This window comes from Delphinapterus leucas, chromosome 8 (assembly GCF_059928025.1).
Source record: "Delphinapterus leucas isolate spDelLeu-1000000601 "Yukka" chromosome 8, BTC_Dleu_Yukka2, whole genome shotgun sequence".
In the NCBI taxonomy this organism is placed as follows: Eukaryota; Metazoa; Chordata; class Mammalia; order Artiodactyla; family Monodontidae; genus Delphinapterus; species Delphinapterus leucas.
Genome location: NC_143136.1, coordinates 34,364,252 through 34,391,170, shown reverse-complemented (window position 1 = coordinate 34,391,170; position 26,919 = coordinate 34,364,252). Strand labels below are relative to the sequence as shown.

The following is a 26,919-nucleotide window of genomic DNA, read 5'->3' as shown; positions in this document are numbered from 1 at the left end:
CAGAGTTTTTAAAATTTAGTCTTGCAGATAAGGACTTATGGGGCTGTACCTGTTTTTGCATACCCTATATGTCCTGCGAGCCTCTTATGTGCCAGATACTGTTGTTATTAGGTGACTGCAGGGCACAGAAACACAAGCAACCCTGTTCTTGCGGAGACAGGCAGATAGGAATAGGAAGACAAGATAAGGGAGATAAGTATGACGCAGTTCCTACTGACCAGGGCTCACACGGTACAGGGAGTCAGATGCAGACAAGGAACAGCACCCAAGGCAGATTTTGATAATGCCATAGGAGACCTGGGGATGGAGAGATTAATTCAGTGGTCTCTGAGGAGACCAGGCTGGAAAGAGAGGCTGAGTTCCATCATGGTGGGTCTGTAAGCAACAGCACTATTTTATCCTGTAAGCAACAGCACTTCATTTATTAAACTGGACTCACCAGTGATGCTCTCTGAGTCTCTGTGATTGATATTCATGAGGTTTTCTTCACCCGTCGGTGATGTAGAAGTGGCATTCTGGGATTGACTCATGCAAGATCCTTTCTTGTTTTTGAGCAGGACAGCTTTGGTTTGAATCAGAGTAAAGGAAATCCATCAAGCCATTCAATAAAGAAAGGTTCTGGTCAAATGGATATTTTCTTTTAAACAGATTTTTTTGTTTTGATGGTCAAATGACATCTGGAGCAATGAGCGCTCTCATGTGATTATCACTCCTTGGATGGTCATGACCTAAAACAAAGAACACATCAAGTGACTTTAGAATTCAGCATGCTCATTAATAACAGCAGTCCAATTACCCAGAACGTCTGTCATTAAGAATGTCTTCCTAGGGCTTCCCTGGTGGCGCAGTGGTTGAGAGTCCACCTGCCGATGCAGGGGACACGGCTTCGTGCCCCGGTCTGGGAAGATCCCACATGCCGCGGAGCGGCTGGGCCCGTGAGCCATGGCCGCTGAGCCTGCACGTCCGGAGCCTGTGCTCCGCAACGGGAGAGGCCACAACAGTGAGAGGCCCGCGTAACGCCAAAAAAAAAAAAAAAAAAAGAATGTTTTCCTAATGATACACACACCACATTGATAAATCTAGATATAATATACTGGATGAAAGGGTCAGACAAAAAAATCACATAGTTTATGATTCCATTTATATAAAATTCTAGAAAATGTAAGCTTATCTATAGTGACAGAAAGCAGATCAGTGGTTGCCTGGGGTTGGGGAGGGATGACCAAGGGGCAGGAGGAAAGTTTGGGGGATGATAAATATGTTCATTATTTTGATTGTGACAATGGTTTCACAAGTATATACATATGTCAAAACTTATCAAATTGTATATTTGAAATATGTGCAATCTAATGTAAATTATAATTCATTAAAGCTGTTTTAAAAATTTAAAGATAATCTACTGTTTAAAGTAAAATAATAATAATATATTGTGGGGTCTATAACGTACGCAGAAGTAAAACATATTAAAACAACAGCACAAAGGCCAGGAGGAGAAAAATGGAAATATACTATAGCAAGGTGTTTATACCATACATGAAATAGTAAAATATCACTCAAAGGGGAACTGTGATAAATTAAAAATGTATACTATAAACTCTAAAGCAAACAATAAAATAACTCAGAAATTACAGATATAAACCAACAAAGAAGATGAAACGGAAGAATATAAAACAGGGTTTCTCAACCCTGGCACTACTGATATTTGGGTCTGGAAAATAATACTTTGTTGTGTGCATTGTAAGATGTTTGGCAGCATGCCAGTAGATCCCTCTTCCCAGACCCTCTCCTAGTTTTAACAGCCCCCAAATGTTTCCAGACAGTATCAAATGTCCCCTGGGGGGGCAAAGTTGCCCCCAGTTGAAAACCACTGATATAAAAGGTGCTCAACCTCACTTATAATTAAAATAAATAAAAATGTAAAGAAAATATTTTTCATCCATTAGATCAGCAAACATTAAGTTTTATTATATTCATTGTTGGAGGCGTACGGAGAAATCGGTACTTATACTGTTGATAAAAGTGCAAATTGATACAAGCTTTTAGAAAGGCTATTTGTCAATGCCTACCAAAGTTTTCAATGCATATACACCATAATTTAACAATTCTACCATTAGGAATTTATATGATGGAGATACTCACAGAGTACGCCAAGATGCAGGCATAAGGATGCCCATACAGTATTTTCTTTTTTTAAAGCATACGTACACAACTGGAATCAAGATATCCATAAAGAAGTAGTTTAATAATGGTATATACAAAGGAATATAATGTGTGTATATATATGTGTGTATTTAAAAAAACCCAATTGTTGCAATCAAAAAAACTTCAATATTAATTATAAACTTAGCTTTATATCAAAAGACAGTCTCTACTAAATAGTGTCTACTTAGCAACATGCAGCTTCTATTTATGGCTAATTCATTTTCATGCCTACTATTTACAGGCATTATAAACATGATGTGTTTTTTTTACAAGAGTCACCACCAAGAAATAGAAAAGACCAAAATAGAAGCACTAAAGGAGACTGAAAATGGTCACTGAGGTAGCACAGAGACACACTGTCAGCAACTGCTAGGGAAGAGAATTTCAGAGACAGAATGGGCAACAGAATTAAACATTACAGAAAAGTCAAAAAAGATCTTTGGTTTAAAAAAGGTGGTATACAGAGACCATAAAATCAGCAGTAACCTTCTAGAAACCAGTTCAATAAAGAGATTAGGCCCAAAGTCAGGCTGTAAGTGATCAGGAAGCAAGATGGTAAGAATGGAGTTTAGTAAGTAAACAACAAGATTTGCAACATCCAGGCTTTCATGGATTTCCGTGGACAAGTAAAATTTCAAAAACTTCTGTGGTTATTGGCATAGGGTTGCTGTTTTTATACTTCATAAATGAAAAAAAAATGTACAAGGAAAAACACATAATAAACAACATTCCTTCCCAGAAAAGTTTATAATTTTATGTTGACATAAAAATTTTCCTATATTTGAATTCAGAAAATTTTTATAAATTTTTAAAATTCTATTTTATATAAACAATTATTTTCTTGAAACATGTTTGTCAACATAGCAATCTGTACTAGCCAGTGCAACATGAAGTAAAGCTCAAAAGTATTTGTTTAGGTACTTTGATTTTAATTCCAGTTGTCAAAAATTCATTTTCACATCCAAGATCAGTCTACTGTGTGCAATTAAATTCTTCCCCATGTGCTATCTTATTGTCCAAACTGCCATTCCCAAATTAACCACTGAAAGGGCAATGGAACGAAAGTGCATCAAACCAGTAAAGATTTGCCCACCCCCATCCAGTGAGGTTGGGAGGAGGCCATTATTGAGCCTACCAGAGTGGTTAAGAACATGGATTCCGAACTCCAGCTCTACTACTAGTTGCATGACCTTGAATAAGTTACTTAACCTTGTTTCTTCATTTGTAAAATGGGCTTAATAACATGGTCTACTTTATGGGGTTACTATGGGGATTAAGTGAGTTATGAGAGGATAACAGTAGCACCTACCTCAGATGGTCACTGGGGAAATTACATGAGTTAATACATGTAAAGCTCTTAGAACAATACCTTAGAATACAGTAAATACTACGTAAATATTAGTTATTATTATTTCTACCACCACCAAATAGTACAATTTTATCATTATCATTATTATTATTGTACCTTACACAAACTTGGGCACACTGTAAACCCTACTGTTGACTGCTAATACGATCTGCTCGCAACCTAAGAAGTCACATTTACTTCCTGCCCTCTGATGAGTGATGTTAGTTTTGTGCCCTTAATCATTTTCTTTCTACCTCTTTGATTCATGAACAAACTGAAAGCTTGCAGAGTCAGAGTTCTAAATGTAGTAGAAACTAAACTTTGGCAAGCACAAGCAACACATATTCAGTGCATTTCCTAGTTTGTACACACTTATTCTTAGTAACTCCTTGAGTATCATCTACTTGCTATGCTGGATCTTTATTCACTCTTTTTAGGAACAACTTCACGGCTTTTTTTAATAAAACAGTCAACCAAGCATGCGTTATTTAACAAGAAGCCAGCCTTTGTAATTCTTGCACATTTAGGAAAAAATAAAGTAAACCAGCTAAGTGACTTATTTTAATAAGAATGAGACTTAAAAAGAACAAACAAAACATGTCATTGATATAAACCTTGCTGGCAGAATACAACATGCTGATGACTTAGTTAGCCTAGCCATGGAAACTAAAATGGTCAACAGTGAGGGCCTAAATATAGGCCCTGTGCCTTAAAAAAATCTTGCTACTTCCTTAAAACGGGATACTCTGGCCAAAACAGACTTATAGAAAAGGCTAAAACAATTCAGGACACTTCACTTTGACAAGAGTGCAGAGCCTAGAAATACAGTAAATATAATGATGTGACAAACATTTAAATTGGAAAAATATATTTAAAATTTTTATTGTACAAATAATACTTTGGGGATTAATTTAAAATACATGTTGGCTGCTCATCTGAATGCAGAAGTGGGAACAGTGCCAATCACCAACTCCAGCAGCAGCTCTTGTAGACAGTGTCAACCTTCATCCAGACAAAAGATAAACTGTATAATTTAAAACATAAAATAAATGGACCATGTTTCCTATATTAAATCATAGATTTTCAACAAAGACAGAGACTCACTAATTTTTAATATATCTGGCTACATCAAAGATAAAATTTACAAAAAATACACAATAATTTTAAAATCAGATATTGAACCACAAAAAAAAGAAGACTATACAATGGCTTCAGTGCTAAAAGCTGAAAAAAAGGGTGGCAGGGGGTGTCACCCCCGAAATCCAACCTGGATAGTGAGAAGCAGATCTTACAAAGGCAGAGCCCACACACCAACACCAAGGCCAGCTTCATGGGTGAGCCACAGTACACTACATTCCGAAACAGTTACTCTATCAGCAACTGTAAAGTTCACCCTGAGGGGCTATTTGGTCCTAGCAAATACTTGATCCCTCTTTTTTTGTATCATTCAATTTAATGACCAGTAGAGTTTTCAGAATATAAACTACATGGAGGCAGCCCTACTTACAAGCAGGACAAATTCCAAAAGGCTGTTAAAGCCGTTAGTCTAAAAGAAATCCGTTAGTCTACAAGTCCAAAACCATGAGTGAAATTTAGGTTTATGGTGTCCGTATTTCCTCCGAGCTGGCATGTTTTTGGCATTAAAAAAAATAAGTGTCCTGTTTTGTTTACAATGAACATTTACTGAGGCAGGCAACCCCTCCCTGCCACAATCTCCACCAACATAAGGGAGGCAACCTCTGACAGCTAAGGAATCCACACCAGAGTTTCACCTGCAGATTAGAAAAGGCCTTGAACCCATGATGCGTCTGTGGCTTTTGATAAGTTTCCACAGCACCACTTTCACTCACCATGCTCAGCCTTTAAGTTCTTGAACTACAACTTTAACCTGAATTTCAAACCTTTGACTAAATAGGCATCCCATTTTAGAGATGATCCTCTGCTGAAACCATTTCAGACATGCATATTTCTTCACCTTTGGCTGACTCTCAACTGCACAGGCACATCTTTTTTCACACATCCTGGGACTGTCCTTCGTAATCATCCTTATTGTCCAGACATATATTTAATATGTATAATTTCCTCACTTTCAATTTTTTACACTATTTCTATTTTAGTGTTCATCCATCTATCACTAGTACTGCTTTCAGAGATAAAATGGGGGGCTTCCCTGGTGGCACAGTGGTTGAGAATCCACCTGCCAATGCAGGGGACACGGGTTTGAGCCCCTGCATTGGGTCTTTGTTGCTGCGCACGGGCTTTCTCTAGGTGCGGCGAGCAGGGGCTACTCTTTGTTGCGGTGCGCGGGCTTCTCATCACGGTGGCTTCTCATGTTGCGGTGCACGGGCTCTAGGCACGCGGGCTTCAGTAGTTGCAGCACGCGAGCTCAGTAGTTGTGGCTCGCAGGCTCTAGAGTGCAGGCTCAGTAGTTGTGGCGCACGGGCTTAGTTGCTCCGTGGCATGTGGGATCTTCCCGGACCACGGCTCGAACCCATGTCCTCTGCATTGGCAGGCGGATTCTTAACCACTGCTCCACCAGGGAAGCCCTGGAGGCATAATTTTAGAGGTTGCTTGTGCTTGGCATTTGGTTTCAAGCCAAATATTAAAGAAGGTTTGAAGAAAAAATTAGTCTGCTGTCTTGTTTGCAAAGATACTGAATTTATATTCCAGTAATCCAGTCTGGACTATGGCAGTGGAAAGGGATACTGTTTCTCTATACTTCCTCAACAAACAGTAAATAGCAAGAGAATGGGTGACTGCTAATAAGTATCTGGTTCATCAGGGTCTTCAAATCACTAGGAGCTAAAGCTACCACAGCAACACTGAAGAAGGTTTTCTAGGCAAGGAACCACCTGTGGGCTGATGATTAATTTTACAGCAGCCACATTATACAACTGTGACTGTGTATTCTGCACTTTACCTTTTCTAAAATTAGGCAAATAATCCAAAAGAAAAAGAATAGTAGGCACTTTTTCACGAAAGCCAGGTCTAGTCATTACTAGAATCCTTATGTCTCATATTTTACATCGACATCCTCATCAAAGTGCAATGACAATTATTAAAATATGACCCCAATCACGAGGAAAACATTAAATCATGCTTTCATACCTACGCTTTAAGAAGTTAGGAAAGCAGGATTTAAAAGGAAATGTTGAAAGATAATATTTTATGGTGTTTAAATAATTAAGTTTTACCCATCTGGAAAATTTACACACCCAGTGTGCTACAGTAACAACTATGGCACCTAATAAAGGTTATCACTATCTGTGGATTTTATTTTCAAATTCTTGGAAGTATAATATTAAACATGTTAATACATATGCTTCCTTTTCCCATTTGGCATTTCAATGAGTTACACATATTGGTATTCAAAAGTTAAAGTCAGAAAAGTTAAATAGCACCTTTGTATTTGTAATGGACTATGAAATAACATATACTACATAACCCATTTATTTTCACAGACTTTTCATTAGTTATCCACATTCACCAATTGGTAATATTAAAACAATCTCTCTGTGCCTCAGTTTCCTCATTTATAAAATGGGAACAATAATAGTACCTATTTTATGTGGCTTAAATGAGTTAATACTTATAAATCATATATAATAGTATTTTGTAAACAGTGAGCATTACTTATGTGCTTAATATAATTTAAAAGTTAAATAGATAAGGATGTAGCATTATAAAATACAAACAACACCATTTCATGGTACCTGGTCATGGGACGCAGACTTAGAAGATATAGGATTCATATCAGTTCCTACGCTTCCACATTGTCAACAGCTCTAGCTCTCAAAAAGAACATGCTTTTATAAAAAGCATGGCTCTATATCTCATCTGGGATTGCCACCTAACAATAATTCAGGAGTTCTAACAATTATTCTTACCTAAGGTAATCCTTTCTTGTCACTAACTACTGGCCGTAGAGAAACTCTTACAAAAATTTACCCAAATAAAAAGCCCATGATGGGTATGCAGACTAGTGCAGCTGTTCAAAAGAACCATGGAAACTATGTTGTCAAATTAAGTACACACGTACCCTTTGATCCAGCAATTCTGCTCCCAGGTATATCTATCTCAAAGAAATTCTCACATCAGCCCATAAAGAGACAGGTGTGAGATTGTTTCCTGCATTGCTATTTGTGGTAGTAAGCTGAGGGCCTACTCCCTCTAGAGTAATAGGTAAAATGTGGATACATACCATGGAACAATACAGCACTAGAAGTACAGTGCTGAGTGAATAAAGCAGAAGCAAAAGGAGAGAGACACCATAATGCAATTTACATAAATTAAATTTTTTCTGTATTATGAATACATTAAAATGCTTGCCTTGCGGGGAGGAGAGTAGGGGAATTTGGAGCAAGGTATGGGGATAAAAGGGAAATTTAAAAAAAATCTATGAAGTCCTACTGTTCTTTTGGCAGGCTACTTATCGTATAATCATTATTGCAACTTTTCAATCCTTAGTGTCTGAACATGTGCCTGGAGGTGAAAACATTTTCTGGAGACAATGTATGCAGAACTAGCAATCTCTGCAATGTAAACTATGTGGGGCACAGTTCCTGACAATTTCTTAAAAGGCCATGCTGCTTTTATATTACTACCTAGCTGCTCTAAAGCACTGTAATTAGATTTCAACTAAAGAAATGGTTAAAAAAAAAAATACAAGTGAGATTAAGCCTCAATGTTGACATCTTCAGGTGTTTGGTTATTTGGTAAAAGTTTTGAAGGGAAAAATGTTTAAAGTTCAAAGATGACAAGAGTTTAAAAGTGGTACATAATAAGTTACATTCCTTAAACAAACCTATTTATCATCTGATGAAAATCAGCCACAAGTGACACTGAAATTTCCATTCGGTTTCTCTTTTTCTTTAAAACACACAAACACAACACACACATATGCGTGTGTGCACCTTTGTCTTTCATTATAAATAAAGTCATATGTTCATTCAAAAAACATTCAGGCAGTAGATAAATAGGCGCAATCAAATAAAAGCTCCTTGTAATCTTTTACCATCATTCACTGGGAGATAGACTGTTGATATGCGTTTAGTAGCCTACTCATTTATCTTTCCATGCCAACAGATTGTCAATCTACGCCATCTTTTTAATGTAACTCACTTAGTAATGAATTACACAGTATTCAGAATATACAATTATATAACCACCAATTTTTTCCATCAGTGACTTTCTAACAATTGCTCATCCACTTAAAACTCAAGAATCTAAACTTTTTTTGTAAAAAGCTGGGTAGTATGTAAGCCTTCAGTCATCTATTATCTTTGTTGTTGTTATTGTTTTTAACCCTTTAAAAATGGAAAAACCATTCTTAGCTTATAGAACTGGCTAGTTTGGCCTACTGGCTATAGTTTGCTGACCTCTGGTCTATACCTTAAATCACAGTATTTTTGCACCACAGAAGAAAACAATGACACAAAACTCTTAAAGAAAATGCAACAAGTAACTGAATAAGTATAATAGTATCAACATCATATTTTCAAAATTCTACTTCTAGACAGGAATTCCAACTTTTGCATGATTTCCCAGTGACAGTGAGTATCAAAAAAGAGAGTAGATATATAAAAATCCTAAAACCAGCATAGGCTACTAGTTATACATCTCTAGTTTTATCCCTTTTTCCCATAACCCATTTTTTTCAAACTTGTTTCTGTAAAAGATCATGATTGGCTTAGAAATGTGAAATCCATGGCAAATTATTATTTGGCAGTCAAAAATAATTTAGTGACGTCATATGTAGTTTAGTCAAAGAAAATCGGATAGAAAATAGCTCAAAATTACTAAATGCAAACCTCAAAAGGGTAGTCTTCTTGCACACATTCACAAAATAGTCTTGGTTTAGTTCTCTAAGAGAAACATCAACTCCATACTTGAACTCTATCTGAAATTCTGTATCCTTTTAAGAGGGCACTATCTTCTCTGAACCACCTGGCAAAAGAGCTACATAATGTTATATAGTATAATCAATTCTAACACTGCAAAAGCTTTTTCAGCATAGGGTTTTCTTATAACTTCTTTAAAGAATGGAGACTGCGTTTAGTGTGAATTACTGAAATTTTTGGAAGTTTGGTAAATGGAGAAAATAAGTTACTTTAAGGGTTATTATTATCAAATTAAACCTAACAAGGCACACATTTCATCATTTTAACATCAACAGTGGAGGTCCTCTTAGGAAAGAAATGCTTTTTGTTCAGGAAAATACATGGAAAAGGCACTTAGGGTGGAAGGTAAGGCCTTGCAGCATCAAAGGAAGGCAAAGATGCTCTGCATAAGACTAGGGAAACAATTGTTTGTTTTTTCCCCTCTAGAGAGGGAGAGAGAAGGCAAGGGGAAGAAATCCCATCCAGATGGCAGTAACTCAGAGGCCACGGAACACTAGGAATTTGCAGAAATCTTAGGGAGGGTTTTTGGCTTCTCCATAACATGAAACTGAAGGTTCAAGCCAACTGTTTAGTTCTTAAAGGGTCTGTCTGGATACTCAGATGACATTTAGGTATAGACATGTTAAAATATTCACAAGAGTGATTGCTATCAGGAATTTATATTCCAGGATATTAATAAAGTCATCATAGCTATATTTTAAATCTTTTTTTAAACACAGAAAATTATGTCCTTTTGACTAAAGTAATGATTAAAAAAAGAAAAAAAACAATTATAGGTCTTCAAAAATGGATAATGCAGAGGAAATGGCATTATAAAGTTTGTGGATTTCCTATTCTCTTAACCAAAAATGGGGGGAAACATCTCGAGCAGAGGTATTTTACATAATAGATTATGTGGGTACTAAAATATGTACTATACTTCTAGAACCAAATAAATCCTTCCACTACAAATCAGAAAGCATTTTCTTTCAACGTTAACTGGTAAAATTTAGGTAGTAGAGTAAATCAAAAGACACCATCACCTGAAAACCTACAAACACTTCACAGAAGGTTAAGAAATAAACCAAACAGATATAATCATGCTGGCAGACTTAAGAATACTTCTGTATAATCTGCTCTTCCAGACTTAGCTTCAAATCAAATAGCCAAGAAGATGCCCTGAAACAGCACTTTCACAGAGCAGTAAAGTAAATTCAAAATTTAAAAACAGAAATTCAAGAAGAAGTTCAAAATCCACGTCCTCATTTTTTAAAAAAATTTTTATTGGAGTATAGTTGATTTACAATGTTGTGTTAGTTTCAGGTGTACAGCAAAGTGAATCTGTTATACACATACATATATCCTCTCCTTTTTAGATTCGTTTGTGTCCTCATTTCTGTCTCCTCTAACAATCAAACATAAACTTGCTTTTGGTGGCTTAAGGTGATCCTAAAGTCTTCAGTTATTTTAAAATTAAAATACTTAAAGCCTTTAGAAGTAAAAGTTTCCAAAAGCTGCCAAAAGAAAAACTGTAGGCAAGATAGCTCTTCAGATCAATGAAGTAATCAGTGGCACCAGGATATGCAATCTTATATGACCAGGAATGGGTGTAACTTAAAATGGGGGTGAGTGATGGTCAGGATAGAATATTTATTATAAACATATTTATAAACATATATAATTCTCGAATGATTCTAGAATTCTGCATATCTAAGACATATAACCATGTTAGTAATATAATTCTACTAGGCAAGAGACATTCAAATTATATTATGGTTTAGACATAAGACTCACTGTTTTCTGAATCAGTTGTCACAGTCAACTCCAGGACTTCAAGATAAGGTTATCTTTTGAGGGAGAATTGACATGTAGTGGATGATTTTGGTTTGCCAATGAAATTCAGGAATCAATCAATCTGTTACTTGTTCTGAGCTGCTAAAAATAATAAGTGGACTATAGATCAAAATAAATCCTTATTCCAAAAAATTAAGTCCACCTATATCTCAATACCTTGCAAATGCCAGGCATTCAATAAACATCTGTTAAATGAATGAATCAATCTGTAGTCAAGTTACTTCCTTGCAATCTGCAGTAGGGAGAAAATGGAGCCACATGAGAAACAGAAGACAGTTAGAGCATCTGAAAACTGAAGGCTTTCTTAACCCGATTTACAAAGATCTGCATAGGCCTCCCATGGGTTTCAGTAAGAAATGTGAGCATACAAGCAAGGCTATATCAGTTAAGCCCATCAGTTACACTGAAGTTGAAAACATCCCCTAGAAACGGGTTTGACAACAGTGTGGCAAAAAACCAGAAAACGTTTAATACTTGTATCCCCCGCTTTTTGAAAGTTGACTTTATGCCACTTTGCTTTTATGAAAGACCTACATTAGTACCTGTTTTCTCTAACTAAAAAAATGAAAAAAAGACATTTGTTTTGCAGAGAAGTGTTACAGAGGCAGTGGTCAGTGAGAGGGGCACCACCAAGCTCCTTCCCAGGGAACTACACTCAGCATCTCAGCATCAAGCCTCTATAGCCTTGAACCATGTCTGTGACCATCTGCGCTTTATCCTGACTTATTTTGTGCATCTGTTAGTAAGATGTGTCCTAAGGTAATTACTTCGCTTTATACCGGCTTTCCAAAAGGTTTCATAGGAACGCTCTACTTTCTGATAGCAGGGGAAACTTGTACCCAATCCTCCCATCCCACACCCATTTTATTTTAGAAACATTGATAGTAAGATGTTTTCTCCTTAAAGTTAAGACATGGTAATGAGAAAGTCCAACAGACTGCAATGGGAAGGGGGAAGAAGTCCTTAGATAGAATAGAATAAAAAGAAGTTGATGACTCAGGAGCATAACTATGACTAGCAGTTACTGTATTATGGTGACTATGGCGATATGCTCCAGGATTATAAGCTTTTAAAGAGTTCTTTCTCCCTACACTAAATGATCTCAAATTGCTAATTTTTTGGAGACTTAAGTCCTCTTCTAATTTTCTTTTCTCCCTCACTGTGAGGCTATCAACCTTTGTTGCCAGTGTGCCTCTCCCTTTTCTAACCTGCTGTTGGCTGAGAAACCAGATTATCAGAGAACCCAGAAGTTGTCTGCTTGAGACCAAACCCTAGGACCTGTTTTTTGACCCTTGGCTAGTTCCTCAAGTACCTTTTCTTTCATCCCTTCAGCACTAGGGATTCAGCTGGCTTGCTTCTCTTCCTTTGGCACTGTTACCAAGTGCCTTTCTCATCTGGTGTTCTTTTCTCTAGGCTGGCTATGAATATGCTCTGTCCTTTCTTTAACTGTCTCCTAAGAAAAGTATAGGTCCTCGTCTCTTTCGTGAGAATTTTACTGTTAATCACTACAGAGAAATACAGTGGAAACAGAGAGAAAATGGTTTAGGAAATCTTAAAATTTTTTATTGTGATTTTGCTCCTTAATCAGTATTTACTGACTCCCCTACTTGGATGCTCCCAGAAGACTGTATGCTCAATTTTTTCCTCACTACACTATGAGCTCCTTGAAAGAAGCTATCTTATTTTTGTATGCCCCAAACCTTAAAGCAACTGACATACAGTAGGCTCGCAATACATGCCCAGCTATAAGTTTAATGATTAAAAATGTCAACACACTGAATTACAGAAGTAACTGAATGAACAAAATTGATTATTAATACACTTCAGTCCAGCATCAACTAAATGAATTGCCTTGAAGAACAAAATCAAGCTAAGATCGAATATTTGAAAGAAAGCACTGTACTTGCTTTATGGAAAACTCTGTATAAGAGTTTGTTGATAAAAGGGTGATATATCATTGTTATAGCTGTGACACAGTACCCACTTTTCTTGTAATAACTAAAGAGAATGAGTTGTCAGTTTTGTCAGAAAGCTAAGCCTGAACCTTTGGCTCACTGCTTAGTTTTATCATGTTTTCCACAAAGAGCATTTGCAGCTGTTTATGAATACATTTAAAATAAGCCCCATATCAAATAAGAAATGACCAAATATCTTCTTTAAGAAACTCACAATCAATAATATGTCTCATTTGTAATCTTTCAATTTTGTGACTAAACATAAAACAAAGTCACACTCAGCCATTTAGCCTAGTACTAGCTAAAAAGAGAATGGTTGAAAAGAAAATTTTTTTTTAGGTTGTTAAAGGCTTTAGGAACAGTAGTGCCACCTCAGAGACATTGTAGTTGGTTTCCAGTCTCCTCTTCCTTTCTGCCTTCAGACAGAGAGTGCTCTCTCTTAACCAACAAGCTTCCCTTTGTTTTGATTTATACCACTGGTCTGAATAACCCCAAAGCACCACAGAACATGCCTATGACTGAAAGCAATTAAGAGCTGAAAGCAGAGTTCTGGCACTTGGACCCCAAACATGTACTTACTTTACACAAGTGATGAATTTTTGAGAAAGCCATTTTCTAAGTTGACACAGATTTTAAATATAAAGTAGTTAAGTTCTCCTGAAAAGGTCACAAAACCATGTGGAGAGGGGCTGCTGAAAATTCTTCACCCATGGGCGTCACCCCATAGACATGCCCTCCATCATCCTCTTCAATGGCCTTCTTTTCTGAGACAATTCCATACCACACCTTTCTCACTCTTCTCTGAACCCCTATCTGTCCTCCATCTCTCTTTCTCTCATTCCTCCCACCAATAAACCCACATAATCTATAGCTAGATTTCTCTCCAAACTCTGAGAATTAAGTACAAACATCAGTCATACATTTATACACTTATTGACGGCAGTGGAAATTAGCAATCCTCTAAGAAGAGGAACTGCGTGGCTGGAAGACAGAAGGGGGAAAGAAACTTATTTTTCATCATTTCCTTCCAATTTTTCTACCATGTGTATATGTCCATCCAGTTAAAAAATAATGAAATGTATGTTATTTGTAAGTCTCTACTCCTGCCTTCTCGAAACTTTGCTCTACTGGTTATCCCTATACTCCACTAGCTTTACCCTCTTCCTTGGCCTATTATCATGTCCAAAGTCTTCTATTTTATTAAAAACAGATAAAATAAAAGTTTAAAAATCTCCCTTCCCCAAGACTCTGGGTTCCCCTCTAGCTGCTTTCCTCAGCCACAGAGTATGACTCTCATGCCCTTCTCACCTCTCATTCATCCTTCAACCTCACTGTGATCTGATTTTTCCTGAAACCACTTTCCCTTCAAAGTGACCAACAGTCCCTGCTAACCAATCCAATCATACCTTCTTAGTTGTTATATTAGGTCATCTCTGGTTCAATATTACTGACCATTCCCTACTTCAACTTTCCTCCTGTGGCCCCCTGGAGCCTACATCTTACAATGAACGCTCTTTCTCAAATCCCTCCTTTGGATCACCCAGCTCCCTCCCCTTGATCCTTAAATGTTGTTGATGCCAGAGTTCCAGTTGTGACCATGTACCTGTTTTTCATGTACCTTTGTGCAAACCATTCACGACCACAGATTAACCACTTCTTTCGTGTTAATAACTCCCAATCAGGCTCTTCAGACCAGACTTCTTCCTGAGTTCCACTCAAATCTCTCACAGGCTGATTATGATCCCTTGAACTGATCCACTGAACAGCAGATGCCTCCTTTCTCTCACCTTGCCACATTCAATCCATTATCAAATCCTGTATAGTCTAATACCAATATATCTCGAACACACCCACTTCTCTTCATCCCCTCTTCTACCATCCTAATTCAAGCCATCATCATTTCTTAGAATATGAAAAACCTAACAGACTCCATGCTTAATCTCCTCTCTATTCTCCATAAGGCAACAAGAATAAAGTTTTTAAAACTAAACTCCTTTTAAAAAAATTCAAGGTGTTCATAATATACAGAATAAAATCCACAATTCTAATCAGTCTCCAAGGTTCAGCCCCGTCTGGCCTCTGACTACTTCTCCTCCCTCATCTTGTACCACTCTCCTCTTTGCTCATACTCAGTCACAGGCCTCCTGTCATTTCTTTCCACTTCCTCATCATACTCTCTCCTATCCTGGGCCTTTGCAACTGTTCACTGTACCCAGAATACTCTCCCCTCTTGTTCTTTATATGGTAACTACTTCTCACCCCTCAGGTCTCAGCTGAAAAGTCACCCTCTGGGAGACGTTACCAGTCCACCTGGTCTGAAGTAGCCTCCCCTACCACCTTTATTTTCTAACTTAGCATCTAATGTTTCTTTCCCAACATATATTACAATTTACTTCCTGGAAGTCCTCTTCCAGACAGGAAGGGGGAAAGTGCTATCTTCTCCCTTTCCTCCTCCTTGCTGATCAGAATGGAAATACAATGGCAGGAGCTCAAGCAACTCAATAAATATTTGTTGTTGAAATGAACTATTAACTGAACTGGTGGGTGAATTCTTTCACCATTAGCATGTATAACTATCAACTCCATTGTTAAACAACATAGTGTGACACTCTTAAATTAGACCCTATTTTATTTGAACTATTCCTTCCTTCTTCATGACTTGTCAGAAACCTTTCTAAAAAGAAAGAACTCACAGTTTGGCAAACTGACAGAGATATATGGATAAGCTTCAAAGATCTCAATGATCTTTACAACATGAATTAGTTCCACTTCTATACCACAGGTAGACTTTGTATGCTCATTTTCTAGCATGAATAAACCATAATACACGGTGCAGTTAATCAGAACGTCCCCAAGGTTACATGAGTCAGTAGTAAAGCTAGCAATAAAGTGAGAGCATTACATATTAAGAAGTCAGTTATAAAAGAAATTGCTTTTTTTAAATTAAATTAATTTTTTTATACAGCAGGTTCTTATGAGTTACCTATTTTATACATATTAGTGTATATATGTCAATCCCAATCTCCCAGTTCATCCCACCACACCCCCCCAAAAGAAATTTCAATAAATGATTTCAATTAACAACCGGTCAACTAGCTGCTTATAGGACAGCTTTCAATAAATGCCGCTTGAATTAAACTAAAAGTACTGGAAAGGGATAAAAAGTAATATACAACAGTCTCTGTCTTAAGGGAAGATGAATATCTAAGAAATCTAAAATCTGATGGGGAAAGTTCCAATGATCTCCATGATCTAGATTAGATCTAAGATCTAATGATCAAAGAACTGTAAGACTATAAGAGAATACCACCAGATAAGAAATAAGTAACTAATGAGTATTAGAACAGAACTGTTGTATAGATAGTCAGTGGGGGGAGAGTTCTTTTCTAGCTGAAGTAGCCTGGCTTCACACAGGAGTAAGATTTAATACAGGGCTCCTCAAGGATGGAAAGATTTCAATAGTGAGTATGGGGGTATCCAGTAGGTAAAGGACATAGAAAGAAAAAGAAGCCCCAAAGCAAACAGCAGGCAGAGCCAATTTGGCAGCAGTGTACAGACCAACTTAAGTGGGAATGATTATGGGGAAGATACTTGGAGCTTTAAATTTGGCTAGTTAAGATTAGGAAGTCTGCCCGAATAGCCAAAGCAACCCTGAGAAAGAAAAACAGAGTTGGAGGAATCAGGCGCTCCGACTTCAAACTATACCACGAAGCTACAGTAATCAAGACAGTATGGTACTGGCACAAAAACAGAAATATAGATCAATGGTACAGGATAGAATTCCCAGAGATAAACACACGCACATATGGGCACCTAATTTACAATCAAGGAGGCAAGAACATACAATGGAGAAAAGACAGCCTCTTCAATAAGTGATGCTGGGAAAACTGGACAGCTACAGGTAAAAGAATGAAATTAGAACATTACCTAACACCATACACAAAAATAAAATCCAAATGAATTAAAGACTTAAATGTAAGACCACACACACTATAAAACTCTTAGAGGAAAATATAGGAAAAACACTCTTGGACATAAACCACAGCAAGATCTTTTTTGACCCACCTCCTAGAGTAATGGAAATAAAAACAAAAATAAACAAATGGGACTTAATGAAACTTAAAAGCATTTGCACAGCAAAGGAAACCATAAACAAGACAAAAAGACAACCCTCAGAATGGGAGAAAAATTTGCAAATGAAACGACAAAGAATTAACCTCCAAAATATACAAACAGCTCATGGAGCTCAATATCAAAAAAACAAACAATCCAGTTAAAACATGGGCAGAAGACGTAAATAGACATTTCACCAAGGAAGACATACAGATGGCCAAGAGGCACATGAAAAGATGCTCAACATCATTAATCACTAGAAAAATGCAAATCAAAACTACAATGAGGTATCACCTCACACCAGTCAGAATGGCTATTATCAAAAAATCTAGAAACAATAAATGCTGGAAAGGGTGTGGTGAAAAGGGAACCCTCCTGCACTGCTGGTGGGAATGTATATTGATACAACCACTATGGAAAACAGCATGGAGGTTCCTTAAAAAACTAAAAATAGAACTACCATATGACCCAGCAATCCCACTACTGGGCACGTACCCTGAGAAAATCATAATTCAAAAAGAGACATGCACCACAATGTTCATTGCAGCACTATTTACAATAGCCAGGACATGGAACCAACCTAAATGTCCACTGACAAATGAATGGATAAAGAAGATGTGGCACATATATACAATGGAATATTACTTAGCCATAAAAAGAAGCGAAATTGAGTTATTTGTAGTGAGGTGGCTAGACCTAGAGTCTGTCATACAGAGTGAAGTAGGTCAGAAAGAGAAAAACAAATACTGTATGCTAACGCATATATATGGAATCTTAAAAAAAAAAAAGGTATTGATGAATCTAGTTGCAGGGCAGGAATAAAGAAGTAGACATAGAAAATGGACTTGAGGACATGGGGTGGGAGGGTGAAGCCGAGGTGAAGTGAGAGTAGCATCGACATGTGTGTATATATATATACGCTACCGAATGTAAAATAGTTGGCTGGCGGGAAACAGCAGCATAGCACAGGGTGATTGGCTTGGTGTTTTGCGATGACCTAGAGGGGTGGGGTAGGGAGGAAGGGAGGGAGGCTCAAGAGGGATGGGATATGGGGACATGCGTATGTTTATGGCTGATTCGCTTTGTTGTGCAACAGAAACTAACACAGTATTGTGAAGCAATTATACACCAATAAAGATCTATTAAAAAAAGAAGAAAAAAAGGATCAGGAAGTCTGAACTTGATTACATAGGGTACAAGTTCCTTCCTTTCTTTGTTTTCTTTTTTTAATAAATTTATTTATTTATTTTATTTTTGGCTGAGTTGGGTCTTCGTTACTGCATGCGGGCTTTCTCTAGTTGCAGCGAGCAGGGGCTACTCTTCATTGCAGTGCACAGGCTTCTCATTGTGGTGGCTTCTCTTGTTGTGGAGCACAGGCTCTAGGTGTGCGGGCTTCAGTAATTGAGGCACGTGAGCTCCAGAGTGCAGGCTCAGTAGTTGTGGAGCCCGGGCTTAGCTGCTCCGTGGTATGTGGGATCTTCCCATGCTAGGGCTTGAATCTGTGTCCCCTGCATTGGCAGGCAGATTCTTAATCACTGTGCCACCAGAGAAGCCCCTCTTTTTTTTTTTTTTTTTGATTAAAACTTTTTTTTTCCTACCATGAAACAATATTGTTTGGACAGTTGGTCACAACTGGGTTCTAAGTCTTTTTTTTTTAATTTATTTTTTATTGACATATAGTTCAATTACAATGTTGTGTTAATTACTGCTGTACAGCAAAGTGACTCAATTATACATATATGTACCTTCTTTTTCATATTCTTTTCCATTATGGTTTAACACAGAATAATGAATATAGTTCCCTGTTCTATTCAGCAGGACCTTGTTGTTTACCCATTCTGTATATACCAGTTTGCATCTGCTAACCCCAAACTCCCACTCCAACCCTCTCCCTCCTCCCTCCTCCTTGGCAACCACCAGTCTGTTCTCTATGTCCCCAATTCTGCTTCTGTTTAATAGGTAGGTTCATTTGTATCATTTAAATTCCACATATAAGTGAGATCATATGGTATTTGTCTTTCTCTTTCTGACTTACTTCACTTAATATGATAATCTCCAGTTCCATCCATGTTGCTAAAAATGGCATTATTTCATTCTTTTTATGGCTGAGTAATATTCCATTGTATATATGTACCACATCTTCTTTATCCATTCATCTGTCAATGGACATTTAGGTTGGTTCCATGTCCTGGCTATTGTGAATAGTGCTGTTATGAACATAGGGGTGCATGTATCTTTTTGAATTATGGTTTTGTCCGGATATATACCCAGGAGTGGGATTGCTGGATGATATGGTAATTCTATTTTTAGTTTTCTGAGGAATCTCCATACTGTTTTCCACAGTGGCTGCACCAGCTGACATTCCCACCAACAGTGTAGGAGGGGGAACAAGTTTCTAAGTGGAAAGTGACATTTGAAAAATAAATCTGGAGTCAGAATACAGGACAAATTTCAGGAATGGAGAGATTAGAGACAGAAAAATAATTAAGAAATTTTACCACGTTATGCCTGAATTATTGTTAATAAAGGCATAAACTAGGTGAATAGAAACAGTAAGAGGGATGTGTGGAATTTGTGAGACAGTAAAATAGGACTTACGTGTTAAGTTGGGACTAGATGAACTTTATTGATCCTCTCCTAAAAGATAATTACTTCTAGTATACACCTCAATCATTTGGCTTAAAAACCTCACAATTTTCCTTGTCCCTCACTCCCCTAAGAGTGCTCTTTCTCAGACATTTGCTGCCCCCCACCTACCATCCCCCAAACTGGCTTCTCCAACCACATAATATATTCCAGCCAAAACAAAGGACTATATTTACTAGTTCCCTAGACAAACCAGGAAATTCCCAAACCAATGACTTTGTTCATGCTATGTCGTCTTTAATGTCCTCTCTCTGTTCTTTGTACCCAAAGTCTAGACATTCTGCACACCCCAGGTCAATGCCACTTTTCCCACCAAGCTCTCTCAGAGGCCCCAACTCAAAGTAAGTGTTGTCTCCCAATACTCTCCATTTTTCTCTGAAACACTTTTTTCAAAAAACCTTGCAATTGTTCCTTATCTCTTCTGGTAAACTATATACTCCCCATGGTAAACATAGCCAATTTATTTCTGTATTCCTTCCTTCTCTTTTCATAGGTACTTGAAGATCTTGATAAATAATATATGGCAACAGCACAGTATAATGGCTAAAAGCACAGACTCTGAAAACAGACTGTTTGAATCTGAATCTTAATACTGCCATTTATTAGCTACGTGACCATGGGCAAGTTACTTAATCTGTGTATGCTACAATATCTTTATGTATAAAATGGAGATAATAAGAGTAGATATTTCATAAAGTTGTCAGAGGACTTGGCTTAGAACAGTATAAGCATCATAAAAGTATCTATTAAATACAGTGGAAAAATACTGAATATTCTGTGATACATGAGTAAAGCTTTATTTATCTATGGAAAGCAAAATGAAGCCAGTCTCTAGGTACTTAATAGGTATATACAAATTCTTCCTAAATCTTCTTATGTATTCCCTAAGGTTTAGCTGTGTCCTTTAAAGTCTTCCTTATGTTAACAATGGTTCTGTTGTAGTTTGACATTTCAATTTCTGAGAAAATATTTAGTTCAGTTTCCTGTGACAATAAGACACCTAATTGATCTTCTTGCCTCCAGTCTTACCCCCTTTAATCCATCCTCCCATGGCTCAAAGAGTATCTTTCTAAAATGTAGACCTAATGTTTTCCCACTGCTACAAACCCCCTCCATTCCATCCCCGTTAGGATAAAGTTTAAGATTCTTAGAGTCTCATACAAATTCCTCCAAATATGGACCCTGCCTAGTCTCCAGTTTCATCTCTCAACACTTTCTACCATAAAACCTAATCACCCGGCCACATCTCAAAAGCTTTTTGTATGTCATTCCTTTTGCTAGAACATCTCTCCATTAGTTTGCTAGGACCACCATAACAAAATACCACAGACTGGGTAGCTTAAACAACAGAAGTTTATTTTCTCACAGTTCTGGAGGCTAGAAGTCTAAGATCAACATGTCAGCAACAGTGGTTTCTCGTGAGGCTTGCAGATGGCTGCCTTCTCAATGTGTCCTCACGTGGTTTTTTTTTCCTATATGCACATGTCCCTGGTGTCTTTTTGTGTCCAAAGTTCCTCTTCTTATAAGGTTACCAGTCAGAATGAATTATAACACACCTTAAAAGTCTCATTTTAACTAAATTACCTCTTTAAAGGCCCCATCTCCAAATACAGTCACATTCTGAGGTTATGGAGGCGAGGACTTCAACTTACAAATTTTGGAGAAACACAATTCAGCCCACAACAACCCCTTCTCCTTTTCTTTACCCAGGCTAATTCCTATTTGTTTTTCCAAGACTGGCCCAAGCCTTCCCATCCAGGCAGATTTCACTGTCCTGTCTCTGTGTTCCCATAGTACTTCTGCATGCTGCTCTCTGTATGCTGCTATCCCATTAACACACTATCCCAGTTGTCTCTTTCCTTCTTCAGACTGTATTCCTTAAGAGCAGAGACTAAATCTCTAGCACTTAGCACAGTGTCTGTTCCATTGAAGGTATTTACTAAGGATTTGATTATTCAGGGAAAGTAGAAGAACATGGACTTTGAAGAAAGGCAAGCGTGAGTTCAAATCCTGGCTATACCATTTACTTATCTTGTGGCTTTCGACAAGTCACTAAATGCTGACCTTCCATTCTACATAAGGCAGTTATAAAGATAAATGACTTAATTATAATAAAAGCATCCAGTTGTAGGGTTGGTACACAGTAGGTGCTCAATAAATGTTAGAGTACAGATTCTGGGATTGCCTGGGTTTGACACCCAATTCCACCACTTGGTAGCTGAATGACCTTGGGTATGTTAACTTATCCTCTGCTTCAGTTGCTTATCTATTAAGAACATCTCACACTGCTACTGTGAGGATAAGTTAATATAGGTAAAATATTTAGACAGGTATCTAACACTTCTAAGTACTATACAAATGTTTCCTATTATATGATCACTGCAGATCTGAACTAATATGACTGGAAATCATGAATAATTTAGTTCATTCAATTATGAAGTTATTTTAAATGTGAATATTACTTTAATGCCTCAGATTTCTTACCACTAAACAGGACAGTAACTAAAGAGGTTCAAAAACTGGTACGGATGATATAAACAAAGATCAAAATAAACATGAAATAATATCATCGGCCTCATTCCTTATATTAGTGTTTAAACATACTTTGGGTATTGAAGTAAAAAATCTTAAGAAACAAGTTTTTCTAGTCTTTGCGACTACAGATGTTAACCATTTTCAGTAGAGAATAACACTCCTTGGCTCATATTTTCAATTTCAGAACCACTAAACCTTTGAACTGGAAAGACCTTTGAGATGAAAGGCCAGTCCTATCATGGCTTACATTAAGTAAACAGGTGGATTTGTAACGGGCTTTCAGGGTCTTAATGAGCAGCTCTATGGAGGACGGGAATTACAAGCAGAGAGAATAACTGGTTCAAAAGTACTAAAGCAGGGTTCATAGCTTATTCTAAATGTCCAAGGTATGTAGTAGGAACCAGTATTAGGAAATAACGCTGGAAAATGCCTTTGAATCATCCAACCTTTAAGGTCAGTAATTTCTGAAGTAGGTACCTGACCTGTAACTTTGAAGTAAGGCAGATCTAGGTATGAATCTCCACTTGTTACATAAGCAAAGCTGAGCCTCAGATTATGCAACAGGGTTATTATAGTGATTAAGTGATCAAATGTACATACAGCTCATAACTGAGATGCCTGGCTGATTGAAAGTACTCAAGTTTTTGTCTTTCTGACCCCCCTCACCATACGAATAAAAATCTGCAAAATAATAAAACACTGTCTTTCATACAGTATGCGTTTGCTGAATGTCTGAGCCTTGTTGAACATTACTTAATTTTAAAAACTGAAAGCTGGAATAACTGCTGAAATGATCAAGTGTCTTCATCCCTGCCCTTTCTCCCCACCAAATGTCCTTCACAATTTCTTCGCAAGTGTCACTGCACCACCATTAACATGCTATTAACATGCTGTAGCTTCCAATTCTACAGCACAGATTTGAAGGTCAGGAAAAAATAATCATTGAAATAGATAAAACAAACTAAACTAAACAAAACTGGAAGAGTCCATTTCACTTTATTCCTATGGTCCATTCTAGCTTGATGAATTTCCAGTGAAAAGTTAGTTTCTGACGCAGAAACTGCAGGTTTAAATAAAAGGTTCGTGGGCAAGTAACTGAATTCACCGCTATTATAATGACCCAGAAATCTTTTAAGTGTTTAGGAGACTATCTTTACTCTGGTTCTAAAAGGACATCTGCCAATATCCATTATTTACGCTTGAAACTAAAGGCAACCGTCTTTCTTTTAAAAGACGTGCGGTGTCTGGCTCAAAATCAATCGCAAGAAAAGCCCAACTCAACACTGAAAGAGCTCTTTCCAATACTCTCTCGTCTCGCTCACATCACAGATGGCGACCAAGGCTTAAGGTTTAACGTCCAGACACTAAAGCCGCTTATCGCTCAAGGATGGGGCACCAGGTGGGTGCTGTCCGGCAGAGGATGGGATGCTGCCAATCCTGAGAGGTGCAGCTGGGGTGCACCCCGAGGCCGGAGCCCAACGCCCAACACTTCGCACTTACGCTTGGGAAACCACCCGCTTCCCACCGCGGCGGGGCGGGGTGGGGGTGGGGGGACGGACCCGGCGAGGACCCAGTCCTCCGGTACCCAGCTCAGGCTTCGGTGTCCGCGCGTGACCTCCGAAGACCGGGAGGAGCGCGGGGTGGGGAGGTTCCTTTGCCTTCAAGGGAGGATGGCAAGGGCAAGTTCGAGTCGTGCGCGGGAAGATTACTCACAGGAATGGTCCGGCGTCCTCCGTCCTTCGCACGCGCTTGCTCAGGGAGAAGCCTCTAAAACGGCAGCAGCCTGAGAAGAGCAGCAGAAGCGGCCGCCGCTGCCAGTAACCGCCCGGGCGTGGCAGGAACGGACTGGCGATTTCACAACATCATCATTCGGCGACTTCGGTTTTGCAGCTACTCCAGGTCAATGACAGCCCCCACACATTTGGGGAAGAGAGGAGGAAACCCATTCTCCCAGCAGCCTGCACGGCACCAGCGCACGACCTGCTGGGGATTGTAGTTTCCTCTAGACCACGCCCCTATCTCTAAAGGCCACGCCCCTCGCTGCTAGCCCGGGGGCGGGGCGGGGCGGGCGGGGGCGGGGCCGCGACCCTGGGGCCAGGGTGGGGCGAGCCCAGTGCCGGAGGGCTGCTGGGGGTTGGGGCAGAATTCCAGGCCCACAGTGCCAGACGGGTCGCGCCGCCGTCCTGGCTCCGCGGCTTGTGCCGCGAGCGGGCCTTACGCGCTCGCTTTGCCGCTGGGCGGGCCTGGCGCCCGGGCCCCGCACCGCTGGCCGCCTGAGGAGAGCCGCTGCCCGCAGTCGCCGCCAGGGTAATGAGGGGAGGCCGGGCTGGGGAGGGGAAGGGCTACGGGCTGGTCGCGAAGTGAGGGAGCGCGGCTCCGCCAGCGCGCGCCTACGGAAGCTTGAGGCTAGAACTCGCCGCCCCGCTTCCAGCCTGAGCCCGGGAGGCCGACGGAGCCGTGGCGGGAGTCCGGCTCGGCGTGGCGAGCAGCCCCTGCGTGCTGCGCGGCTCCGGCTCGGCCCGGCGTCCCGGGCCGCGTGGCGGCCGAGGCACCTGCGTGCGGTGTAGGCGGTGCCTGCTGGGGTCGGCGGTGCCAGGTGCGCGGGCCCAGCTGCCCGCGGCGCCACGCCCCCCCCCCCGCCGCTGTCACCTTTGGCCGCACTCACAGGCACGCAGAGTCTCCAGACCCAAGGTGCCCTCCGGCCCGGCTCTGTGTGCCTTCTGCGAGTTCGCTGCAAAGTCCCCCAAAGCAGGACTCGGAAGGAAGCTTTTACGTAATTGAGCGCTCAAGCCGCGTTTCGTCCTCGGTATTTAAGTTCAACGTTGTGTTTTTCCCTCGTGGGTTTGTTGTGTCGCGTACCTTTTTCCTCAGAACTCGATTGGAATTGGTGACAGCGCCTATCTAGGATAGAGCCTGGCACACAGTAGGCGCTTAGTAAATATTTTTTGAAAGCCTGAGCCACGATGCTAAGTTTGGAAGTTCTACCGAGTTGTGCGTGGCTATAATTTTTAAGATTTTATGGGTTCCTAAGATAACTTTGAAAATTACAGTAATTTTAAAGCTCCGCAAAGAGTTAAATCTGGCTTTTTTGCATTCCCTGTAACAAGGGCCTCTGTTGGATGCTTAAATTAACTCAAAACCCGAGTTCTGTAATTTAGATGCGCCTTCCGATTGTCGCAGAAAGTGTTAACCTTTCAGATTAAAGCTTTCGGAGGAACCATTCTATTTTAGAACAAATTTAAATTATTTAGAAAGCTTTATTTTAATTCTCTTTTTAGAGATAATTGCGAGGGACCACACTGATGTACTTGTAAATACATTTAGAAATACAGGTCTCAAGTATGAATTTTTGAAAAGGGTTTATGTTCATACCTAGTGAAAGAGCACGCAGGAGAAAATTATGACGGCAGACCTATACCCTGCCCTCCAGCGACCCCCACCCCCATCTCTTAGCGGGGGCAGCTGCTGCCTTGACCTCAAAATGTCTCATAAAAGTATCTCTTAATAGTCTGTTACATCTAAAGCAAAATCCTCTGGGATTAAGCCATGCACGTGGGCAACCCCTTTAGTACTGACAATTCTCACAGATTGTGTCCGCTTCTTATGAGTTTTTCTGAAAAATAGATAATGTAATGGAGTTTAAAGGTTTTTTGTTGTTGTTTAAGAAAGAACTTAACTGATATTACACAGAGCAAGAAACAAATTCCTGAGAACCAGGAAATTCAGTTAATCACGACATCCCCGATCTTTCTGCTTGTAGGAATGTATGCTCCAAGTGGTCAGGGCCTTGTCTGCCTCGATCACTAGTGAGTGTCCCCAGTGCCCAGCACAGTGCCTGACCCATAGCAGCCATTCATTAAACACTTGTGGGATGAATACTTGACCGTTTCAGGTAACAGGGTAATTACTTTCTACATGCTTGTAGTTTCTTCATTTACTTGGATATTTTCTTAGAATAGATTACTAGAAGTGAGAATTTTACAGGGTCAAAGGGATGAACATTTTTATAGTTATCAAAACATTGCCAACTTACTTTCCAAATGAGTCCTACCATTTGGTACCTTTCAGAGCATCTTCTCAAGCTCTTCTTGATACAGTATTTGATAGTTCTGAGCACTTTCAGATAAAGTATTTCATTGATCCGAATCACCCTGGAAAGTGAGCAGGGCAGGTTTTGCATTGCCTCTTTTGTAACACAGCAAACAGCAGTGCCTTAAATTGATGGTAATGAATGGCAGGTGACAAAAATAAACCATTCCGGGTTTTTTTCTTCTTCCCATTCTCTTCCTTTGGTTTGTAGTGAATATCCTGAATAAATTGACATCTTTTCTTAGCAATAAAATTGGATGCTGCTGTATAATATCTATGGTTTACAAAAGCTTTTTCT

The 26,919-nt window shown here is 39.2% G+C and overlaps 2 protein-coding genes across 14 annotated transcripts in view; one reads left to right on the top strand and one right to left on the bottom strand.

Moving 5' to 3' along the window:
• TRAK2 (trafficking kinesin protein 2) overlaps positions 1–24,573 on the bottom strand; it is a 63,641-nt gene extending 39,068 nt beyond the window's left edge. The window contains exons 1-3 of one of the 3 annotated variants that reach the window (XM_089916502.1): positions 24,246–24,571; positions 11,224–11,515; positions 440–728 (exon numbers count right to left, since the gene is read on the bottom strand). In XM_089916502.1, the coding sequence (XP_089772628.1) occupies positions 440–530 (91 nt within the window). In that variant the 5' untranslated portion in view covers positions 531–728; positions 11,224–11,515; positions 24,246–24,571. Of the gene's footprint in view, positions 1–439; positions 729–11,223; positions 11,516–24,245 lie in introns of all 3 variants that reach the window. The other 2 variants (XM_022567407.3, XM_022567406.3) reach the window with 2 other exon arrangements.
• Positions 24,574–24,650: 77 nt separating this feature from the next.
• The window catches only part of STRADB (STE20 related adaptor beta), a 102,488-nt gene continuing 100,219 nt past the window's right edge, over positions 24,651–26,919 (top strand). For 6 of the 11 annotated variants that reach the window (XM_022567413.2, XM_022567410.2, XM_022567412.2 and 3 more), the window contains exon 1: positions 24,652–24,839. The gene's annotated coding sequence lies outside the window, so the exon portion shown is untranslated. Of the gene's footprint in view, positions 24,840–26,919 lie in introns of all 11 variants that reach the window. The other 5 variants (XR_016394043.1, XR_016394042.1, XM_089916503.1 and 2 more) reach the window with 1 other exon arrangement.